The sequence below is a fragment of the Haliotis rubra genome, unplaced genomic scaffold (assembly GCF_003918875.1).
Source record: "Haliotis rubra isolate DU_JTF1 unplaced genomic scaffold, ASM391887v1 Scf2, whole genome shotgun sequence".
NCBI lineage: Eukaryota > Metazoa > Mollusca > Gastropoda > Lepetellida > Haliotidae > Haliotis > Haliotis rubra.
In genome coordinates, this window is record NW_025766002.1 from 8,362,944 (window position 1) to 8,373,958 (window position 11,015).

The 11,015-nt window shown below is 39.1% G+C and overlaps 1 protein-coding gene across 1 annotated transcript; it reads right to left on the reverse strand.

Annotated features, from left to right (window-relative positions):
* Nucleotides 1-1,027: 1,027 nt before the first annotated feature.
* Nucleotides 1,028-9,664, reverse strand: LOC124275479 (probable pterin-4-alpha-carbinolamine dehydratase). Its single transcript, XM_046711053.1, has 4 exons — nt 9,559-9,664; nt 5,409-5,546; nt 3,337-3,417; nt 1,028-1,320 (listed from the first exon to the last, which is right to left on the reverse strand). The coding sequence occupies exons 1-4, from the start codon at nt 9,640-9,642 to the stop codon at nt 1,219-1,221; spliced, it is 405 nt and encodes a 134-aa protein (XP_046567009.1). The 5' UTR covers nt 9,643-9,664; the 3' UTR covers nt 1,028-1,218.
* Nucleotides 9,665-11,015: the final 1,351 nt, after the last annotated feature.

The window sequence follows — 11,015 nt, forward strand, 5'->3', positions numbered from 1 at the left end:
ACAGAATATATATACATTGTAAGTATCACCTTTCTTAATTATTGCTATTGGTCTGGCATTAACCTACGTAGGCTAGTCATTAGGGCTGGGTAAAAAGATAGATAATCAGAAATGTTGTTGATGGGAATTATTATTAATGATTATCAATAAGAAAATTGTGTTATCAATAATATCATACATAAACTTTTGAGATGAAATAAGGTTTTAATTTACTCAGACAAAACACAAGGATAGATCTTTACTCATGGGCTGCTTCTAAATTACTTTATTATCCAAAACTAAATATGTCACCTCTCACCAGAAAAATTATTTTTTCTCAAAATGACTTGTCCAACATTTATCGATAATCGATCCATATTCAGTCTCTATTATTGATCTCTATGATCCATATCCACAGCCAGCCCTACTACTCATACAGATTAGGTCTATGATAAAACACTTCAAGTCTTCACATAACAACTATGTCTACACAGAGATCTTATCAGATCTTATCAGTCTCATCATCTATGCTCACCATATACTTAACACCTACAAGATTCACAATGCATAGCACTTAGTCATGTGGAGTGTTACGAGTCATATCACTTGTTACCTGGTTCAGACATGATCATTTACAGGGTGTCATTATGTATATATGGATTAAAGTCGAATGTGGCACAAATAAGTCAGTACCTTTATACTTAGGGACCGTTCATAATTTATGGCTGGGGGGTATTGATGATTTTTATGGAGAAGCATGTACAACGTGAATGACCCCCTCCTAAAATTTATGTACAAAGTAAGTGACCCCCCTGCATGTCATGTACAAAGTCAATGACCCACCTCCTCCTTTCCATATTTTTTAAGCATAATTTTAAAATATTTTTATATACAGAATTGCTTAACCCCCAACGTGTCCAAAATTGATGACCCCCACCCCCACAAACAAAATGGGTGAAACTCCCCACCCCTAAAATCATCATCACACACCCCTAGCTATAAATTATGAACGGTCCCTAATCAAAATGGGGTATTAAGAAATATTCTCTTTCAGGGTCTTTGAACCTTCGATAAGATGTTTATCATCATATTATGCAAACTGTCACTGTGATATGTTGATAATTGCACTCATTCATTAACTATGACCTGTGCTGGTCAATCATCATTGATCTAGGATCTGTCAGTCTGCAGTTTAACCAGGAACAACATGGAATGTATGTTTGGGGCAGGCCGGCTCTGTTAGTCCTGCATGGTTTTGGCTGCCTTCTCCATGAATGTGGCCAGTTTGACATCTCTTTGTGACAGACCACTCACATCGTGGCTACTCAGGGTAACCTGGACCTGGAACACGAGACTAAATTAATCAATAAGTCAGCCACAGATCAGTTACTTCTTCTTTTTTTCTACTGACATATATGTCAGGGTAGAGATTGTGATCTGGTAGAATTAGAGATTGTACCAGTAGAGATTGCGATCAGAGTCTCTACCAGTAGAGATTGCGATTGGATCTCTGATCCTACTAGTAGAGATTGCAATTGGAGATTCTACCAGTACAATTTCTAATTCAACTGGTAGACACTCTGATTGATCTTTGGGCAAACAACAAAGACACTTTATTTGCTGAACAATATCATGCATTCTATTCAGGTACATCTGGGGCTAAAATACAAGTGTGACTTGAGATCATATTGTAATTTTTAAACACACATCACAATCTCTACTGGTAGAGACTTCAATCGCAATCTCTACCCTGACATATATCAGTCAGGTTGAAAATCAGGGCATCTCTACTAAAGCAACATAATTGCAATAACTTTAAATGGCATAGAGAAGTTGGGGCGATGAAACAAGGGAGATAACTCTACGGAGTGACAATATACATACATAATCATCAAATTATCTCCCTTGTTTCAGAACCAGAGATGATGGTGAAACCAATTTCCTTCCCATACAGTATGCCTTGTAGATCTGCATTACAGGTACCTGATTATTATCTAATGTATGGGATATCTATTTAGTTCACTCTTTCAGCTTATGGTGAGTGAATGCATGAGATGTTTAGATGAGCTTTCAACAGAGTTTCTTTTACCGTTTTGGATCTATAAATAAGTGTACATGATCAAAATAAGACTTCTAGTAATCCTAATAGGCACTCCTCACCACGAATTAAACTTGAGGTCACAATCCATATTATGTTTAGCATGAGTACAACAGAAATATCTTTTACAGGAGCTGAAGCATCGGAAGGAATATTATTCACCATTAAAACCAGCTACCTGTCATCAAAAACGTTTTCGTCTTGACATACAGTATCATCATGTGGGGTTGATGAAGGAGCGAACGCTCAAATCATATCGATGAAGATACATTTGACATTTACCACTTTCGGTGACACCAGTGAGAATGAGTGCCGGGATGACAACTAATGGTCAAACATCCAGGATTTGAATCTTTGACATGGCCTTCAGACAGATAATTTAAGTTCTTTTATTAACAGTACTTCAGACATGAGTGAGTGAGTTAACAATATTCCAGCAATAATATGGCGGGGAGACACCAGAAATGGGCTTCAAACATTGTACCCATGTGGGGAATTGAACTCTGGTCTTCAGCGTGATGAGCCTTAGTGACGCTTTAAGCACTGGGCTATCCCACCATCCCACAGACATGAATTCAAATTAAGCTTAACAAAACTAAAATCTTGTACATGTATACATAAAATTCAATCATGTGTAGAGAAATTATGTGCTTGCAAAGAAATCTACATTCCTCCATACTACAAGTATAGTGAGTGAATGCTATTCCTCACTATGGCCACTAGTGGTGGTCCGATTAATTGAAATAATCGAAGATTGGTCGCAGTGACTAAACGACCAAGCAATCGAACATGTTTTCTCATAAATGAACGCAACCAATCTTGGAACACTTGTTTTCATCAACAATATTTTTCACAAGGTTGTTTTTGTCTGTGTCATTAAATTTACATTTCATAAGCACAACAAGCTAGTTCCAAGTCATGTTTGAATTTATCTCAAAGAATCCAGGAAATCTGTGTTCCTAACATACTAATAATCCTTTAAATATGCAATATTTTAAATGAATTTTGTTTAATTTGCAAAAAAACAAAACAAATTACTACATGTTTTTTCTTTATTTTTTACAAAGACAACAGGAACATTTGATAAATGATGCTAACCAATTATTTTCGATGATTGATCGGTTGTAATGGACCAATCATCAATTATGAGATTTTAAACAATTCCCAACACTAATAACCACCACAATCAGCCAGGTCAAGTCAAATCAAGCAAGTTGAAGTTGTTAATATCATCCAACCAATTTCAGTGTATAACTCACCTTGTTGTAAACATTAAACCATTCTGGGTGATGGTCCATCTTATCAGCTAGAAGGGCAACTCTTGTCATGAACCCAAATGCCTGAAACATCCACATTATCATTATAAGAGTAAAAAATACAGTTAACAAAATTATGAAAACAATCATTATGTTGATTGAGCGTTGTTGTATAGCTGTATTTAGCAACACTACAGGAATATTCCAGCTGTATGTAAATTATGGAGTCTGCACAAGACAATTTCGTAATTGTCATCAAGTGCATTGAATAGGGGTGAAACTGTATACCGCGGTATTAGTAGAACCACAGTATTTTGACTTCGGTTCAGTATACTGTAATGCAATCCAAAAATTCAGTATTTTTGGTTTTTATACCAGCATTTTATTAACATTTTAAAACTGTTTCTAAAATGTCTAAGTGTGAAACATTTTATCAGAATCTATGCATTTCAGTGCTAGACGGCTGCTATTTTCCTGGAAGTAAGTTCTCATATACTGAACCGAAACGGACTGAACCGAAGGCCTTGTACCACAATACATACCGTGCCGTGGTGAGAGCGTACCGTTTCACCCCTAGCATTGATGTATGCAGTTGGAATTATAACATGCATCAACCAAGCCAGCAAGCCACCAGTCACTTAAAGTCACCTCTGACCATTTGTACCCTGGTTCTTCACATATATTCGGTAAAAATATTGCCAAATGGGCATTCTGTGAAATCCAAGTGAAATGATTTTGTTATTTGTAATGGACAAAGAATCTACAAAATGCCCCAGGAGACATATCATATACTATCCCTGTAAGATTGACTAGGTACCGGTAATCCCAAAATTTCCCGTTCCACATGTTCTGTGTAAATTACACAGGTCACGAATCCAGTGAAGTTCATCAATCTTGGTCGCAGAGAGAATCATAATTTATGACATCAATTTTCATTCTCACTCTTGAGAAACTTCGTATAACTTCAGCACCCGAGAAAACTTGCCCCATTTGCTACACTACATACTGGTCCAAGGGCCATAACTGAGCATGGTCATAATCTGACAACACTTGGCAAGGGAAGTAACCTTGGCAAAACATAATTTATGGCACCAATAAACATTTGAACTCGGGTCTTGATAATACAGTATCTCCTAGATAAATTTGCCATATTTCATTTGTGGAGTTTTAGTAGTTTAAGAGAAAACATAATCCCTAAGCACTAAGTAAGATAGGGGTGACTATTGGGGGGGAAACAACTATTGCGATAGTGATAGTCTATTGCGACATACTATTGCGATAACGATGGTCTATTGCAACAGTTTATTTTCTCCTTGAATTGTCTCATTTGAAGTCATTTCCCAAATGAATGTATAGTTTAAGTGAAATAAAAACGAGTTGAAGTAGTTTCAGTCTCTTTTAATAACTAACAAGAAACTTGAAACCCGGATCAAGTAAACAGTTAAAACTTAAACTTCTTGTTTTTCACAATTTCAAACTACGAGTCGAATGACGGGTTTGCCGCCATGTTTGTTTAAGAGGTAACAGGGGCAGATAACTCTAAATATAGTGAAATCTTGTGTATTTTGCACTGTTTATTTATCAACGGAAGTCAATTACTAAACTATCGATAGTTACACATACTGTCTATGCATTGATAGTTTTTCGTTTCTACCATCGATTAATTGAGACTCAACAACTGCAAGCCATCATTAGTTTGATGCATTGTTACAGCACTTAAGTAAGATAACACTGAATCAAGGACTGTGAGAAAACAATTAGCCTCGAGCAAGGCCCATAACCAGATAACTGTGAAACACCAGACACCAATTTTCACGCAATTTTAATTATGTGGTGTTTAAAGCACATGTGCTACAATTTTATCCTTGTGGTCTGTAAAGCACACAGATCTTCAATGGCATTTCTCTCTCACCTATGTAGGCCATGTGTTACTTAAGATCTGCCAGTCTTTCAGCATGACTTGATAACTACCTTTACTGCATTAGGCACAGCAACAAAAGAGTTATAAAGAAAATTGTATGGCCGCCAACAGGTCTCATCATAGTCCCACATTAAATGTAAAATATTATTCAAACCTGGTTAAAATCTTTAAAGAGATATTCCTTGTAGATGGCATCCCTTCCTTCCACCATGGACCAGCCCACAGCAGTCAAGGGGCTCAGGGCAGAGCTTCTCTCTTCATCAGACAGTTTACCACGCTTTGCCTCAGTAGCCTACAGGGAATGAAAAACATCAAGAAATTGAAATAAACATGAATGTCTTAGGGTCAAAATATTTAAGCAGTCTAAGTAAACTTAGACTCAGTATTATTCGTTACACTGCTATACTGAGTCTAACAAAACCTTGTGGAAGGTCGCGTCAGAAAACCTTTTCAATTGACCAATCAGAACACAGCTTACCAAATCGCGAAAGTTGACATTCGCACATACCTTTGAACTTTTACCTCCAAATAGTTTGTACCGAACGATTCCGAATGCTATTTTCAGAACGATCGGTTCCTAGTGAGGCACGCCACAGCAGTGAGTAAACAGTCGCTGAAAATAGCGTTTTGTGAGTATTCAAGCATGTCAGCTTGCTGAAATATTAGCTAATAATAGCCATGTCACCACTGACTGACTATGTCACCAGAAACCCCCCATGGGGGAAAGGGTCGGGCGCGATAGCCAACGCTTTAACCACTAGGCTACCCCCAATCACCCCATGTCACCAGAAACCCCAAGGCGATACGGTGCTGCAGGGCAAATATCTGTGTTTTATGCAATTTTCATTTGTTGGGAGATCAGAGTTGGCGAACGGGGGAAGAGAAAATCCATTTTGTATGTCCCGATGAACCCTAAATAGTAGCTGTTGTCTGATTTGTTTAATCCATTCGTCCGTCTCGCGTTTGACTGGACGGTCATAGCTTGCTCAAAGGTTACCTGACGCCACCTTCCACAACTGGTGCCCATGTTGGGAATCGAACCCGGGTCTTCGGCGTGACGAGCCAACGCTTTAACCACTAGGCTACCCCACTGCCCCCACCTTCCACAAGGTTTTGTTAGACTCAGTATAGCAGTGTAATGAATAATACTGAGCCTAAGTTTACTTAGACTGAATATTTAAGATTAAAGATACAATGAAGACTGAAAATGTAGGGCCCTTGATATAAATACTCATGGCATCAACCTTAAGAAGAACATGTTGCCCCTTAATCATGTTAAAGCAGGGCTCCAGATAACTTTTGGGGGTGCGGGTGTACTTACACCTCATATTGCAAGTGGAGGTGTACTGAGAATTTTGAAGGAGTACTGACATGTTTTTGTGGGAGCGAGTTGGTGATGTGGTTTGTTATTTTTAATATTAAACAACTTTTCAGCTATGAAACTTTATATATGTAAGACTTACAAAGGTATTTATGTGCGTACATGATACCCTTGAAATGTCATATTATGTCGTACTTCATTGATTTTTATCTGTTGCCCTGTTAAAGTGGGGACTGTCTTCAGAGGTCAGGGCCCCGTTTCACAAAGCTCTCGTAAGCCTAAGATCTTGTAACTCTTCTCGTAGCATTGGTACCTCTTATTGTTACAGTATAGGAGGTACTAATGCTACGAGAAAAGTTACGAGATCTTAGGCTTACGAGATCTTTGTGAAACGGGTTACAGTATAGGAGGTACCAATGCTACGAGAAAGGTTACGAGATCTTAGGCTTACGAGATCTTTGTGAAATGGGGCCCTGGCATTTAACAATTTCAGATTTTGTTATGGATACCTACCTGAATCTGAGAAATTCTCTATATGAATGTGTAAGGTTGGTAAGCATTATTAATAATATGTCACTAGCATCAGTATTGGTGGGAGTTATCTACACTATGGTGAGGTGAGGTGAAATGGGGTTTAACCTCGTACTTGAGAATATTTCATTTAAATAACGACGTGCAAGCGTGTGTATTGTTGGCTGATTATACCAGCTCAGACTTAAGGTGGTTTTATAGTGCTAGCCCACTGAGATACCATACCGCAGTGAAGCATGAATTCCCCACTCGGATACGTTATACTGACTCCGAGCCGACCAGTCCTTGTTGTACCCATTAATGCCAAGCGCCAGACAGGGACCAACAAGTACCATATTTCAACTTCTTTTGGTATGAAGCGGCCAGGGATCAAACCCACGACCTTCCACTCACCTGACGGACGGGTCTAACCACTACACCACTGAGGCGGTCTATCTACACTATGGAGGAATGCTAATTAACAATTTCAGATTTCCGCCACCACAGAGGCGGTCTATCTACACTATGGAGGACTGCTAATTAAAAGCCAGTCTTAAAACTCTGTTATTGGGAAGGATTTGCTAGAAATTCTTCTATCAGGTGGAGCTTGGTGGTGCAAGTGCAGAGGTGTAGATAAGCTGCATATCTGCATAAATTTCGCAAATATTTATGTGAAAACTCAATTCATAATAGGTCTATTGCGCATTACAGGTACACTTGAAATATTAATACATTTGATCTTACATGTGTACTTACAAAAATATCAAATCTTATAAACTGGTGGATAGATACAATAACTGAGGTTTATTGAGAGGTTCTATTTCAACACATGAACTTGGCAACTTGTAGTCTTTCTTATCGTTTCTCATATTACAGATCAAATATAAATAGCAAACCACGTAAAGCAACATTTAAACTTTATATATTTTTACAAGTAATGGAAAATGGCAAAATACCTAATTAAGTTTGAGTGAGGTGGGTACAATTTATTTGGTTACTCAAAGGAAAATTTGGATACCCAATTGAGATGAACACAAGCGAGTACATAACTCAATGACCCAAAAAGTTACCTGTAGCTCTGCAAGAGTTTTTGTCTAACTAGGTATTATATGTTGGCTATATAGGGTGCCGTGTTCTCCATGGTTTAACTTCTTCAAGAGAGTATTTGATCACTCCCATCAGGTTGGTTTGGTTATTGTTAAACGTCCCACTCAGCAGTATCCCAGCTATATGGCGGCGGTCTGTAAATAATCGAGTATGGACCAGACAGTCCAGTGATCAACATGATGAGAATCAAACTACTCAGCTGAGTCAATGAGTTTAGTGTTACGCCGCTTTTGGCAATATTCCACCAGAAATGGGTTTCACTCATCGTACCCATGTGGGGAATCGAACCTGGGACTTCAGGGTTTGGAGGTTGCAAGCACGCACACACACACAAACCTTTGTCCTAAAAGTTTATTAATTGACGATTGAAACTCTCGTGAATACGGGTGAAAATTAAGTGTGCATCCCCCCCCTTTCACAAGAGGATGCGACCCTGGTAATTCATATATAATGATGCTGAAAATTTGTCAGTATATAGGTAATGGTTCAGCGACAACATGTCTGATTCTGCCTAGATGACCTACAACATTTTGTTGTAAATACAACCCAAATTTATACTGAACTTTCCTCTAGGACCAGACAATTTGGCTAACAAGCATTAATGAAAGGCAAAGGTGTGGTAAAACGTTTCTGTTGCAAACACATAACAAACACAATAACACAGCTAAAAAACTTTAGCATCATGCTCATGTTTATTGTCTTCCAGGGGCAGTGAGGTAGCATAGTAGATGTTTCTAAATCTATCAACACCGTAGTAAGGGGCGGTGGGGTAGCCTAGTGGTTAACGCGTTCGATCGTCAAGCCGAAGGCCCGGGTTCGATTCCCCACATGGGTACAATGTGTGAAGCCCATTTCTGGTGATATTGCTGGAATATTGCTAAATGCGTCGTAAAACTAAATTTACGCACTCGCACGATTGTGTTCCATAAAAGGGTTGACTGCTGGTCATCAACTTGAGAGCCTGGACACATGTAATGATTTTACTGGCGCATCAGTCAGTATCTGGCTACATCTTTTGAAGTAGGTCACGATGATAAACATGCGATTCTCACCCCATAAATATCAGTTCCACGTATAATTCAAATGCATATCTACACAGCCATCATTTCTCTGATGAAAATACTGCACTTTCGTCTCCAACCAAAACCACATACCCCGTAATTTTTCGTGATTACGAATAGAGGTTAAACCATCTGGAATAGTTCATGTACACGTCCTTCGTCGAGTCTGTGGTTGACTGGCTCAGCGCGATACCTTTGAATGATTTTCCTGTTCCTTACACATTACAGCACGAAGAGATCGTTAACGATTGTTCAGTTAGATAGAGAGACTTAAGTTGCACTAGAAATGTTTCACGGATACTCACCATCTTGTGCACAAATGTGAGAGAATGTCGCGGTTCCACACGGCAAATCTTGGAAAGGACGGTCACGAATCGATAAGAATTCATGACACGAGACGCTTGTTTCCGGAACACATGAAGGGAGACAACTCCTGTCACCCTATTTCATTAGTTAAGAAGCGGCAGGTAAATGATCTCGTCGCGAAAGGCGGGCATCGATGCTTGCTGTCAACGTCCAGATTAAGCGACATGCACAAGCCAGTTTGTCTGACGCAGCATGATCTACTAGTATTTGAATGTTTTGGTTTTGAAATACAATTATTATTCACCCATTGTTGCCCATGATGATATGGAACTTGGGACAATGCTCAAACATATAAATCTAAATTTTATATAGCCCAGGGTTAAAATTGCAGTGTTGACACATGGGGAACATACCTCATTCCTTGACTACATCGCTAATAGATTCCCATTGATGGTGTGTATCTTACTGTCATCGAGAGTGCGTGTCTGAATATGTATAAACTGGACCATATGGTGTTCATATGTGAAACGCGATCCGATCACTTCTTAAACCCGACCCCAAATACATTTAGCGATGTTCAAAATGTCCAATTGTACAATGTAGTTATCTATTTAATGTATAAGGAAATGTTTTGTGCAGGGGAACAAAATCATCAACATTGGTAGCATTGCGCATGCATATGAAGCGACGCTACAAGCATACTGGAAATTGTGTAGTACTTACTTTTTGTAAATATTTGAATTAAAGCAAAATCTATTTGTATGCTCTGGTGGTCTTAGACCACCTCGTGGTGTAGTGGTTAGAGCGTCCGCCTGGAGAGCGGAAGGTCGCGGGTTCGACCCCCAACCGCGTCATACAAAAGACGTTAAAATATGGCACTTGTTGGTCCCTGCCAGGCGTTCGGCATTAATGGGTACAACAAGGACTGGTTGGCTCGGAGTCAGTATAATGTATCTGAGTGGGGTATTCATGCTTCACTGCGGCGTGGTATCTCAATGGGCTAGCACTATAAAACCAGCTTAAGTCTGGGCTAGTACAAGCAGCCGCACATACACATACACACGCATGCACGTCGTCATATGAGCGAAATATTCTCAAGCACGACGTTAAACCCAATTTCACCTCACCTCTGATGGTCTTATATTCCTTAAACTCTTTACACTTTCCCTAGTGTTTGAAGTTCTTTCATTATGTACTAGCGATGATCAAGGTTAGAACAGGGCCTAGATTTTCGAAGCTCTCTTAGCGCTAAGATAGTCGTAAGTTAATGTTAATGTATAGTACTTACGACTATCTTAGCGTTAAGAGAGCTTTGAAAATCTAGGCCCTGGTCTTCAGCAACCCATACTTGTCGTAAGAGGCGAATATCGGGATCGGGTGGTCAGGCTCGCTGACTTGGTTGACACATTTCATCGTATCCGAGTCGTGTAGATTGATGTTCATGATGTTGATCATT

Coding starts and splice junctions, on each gene's coding strand:
- LOC124275479 (XM_046711053.1), bottom strand. CDS start 9,642: ATGAATTCTTATCGATTCGTGACCGTCCTTTCCAAGATTTGCCGTGTG. Junction 5,547..9,558: donor TCACATTTGTGCACAAGATG/GTGAGTATCCGT, acceptor CATTCCCTGTAG/GCTACTGAGGCAAAGCGTGG. Junction 3,418..5,408: donor TCTTTAAAGATTTTAACCAG/GTTTGAATAATA, acceptor TGGATGTTTCAG/GCATTTGGGTTCATGACAAG.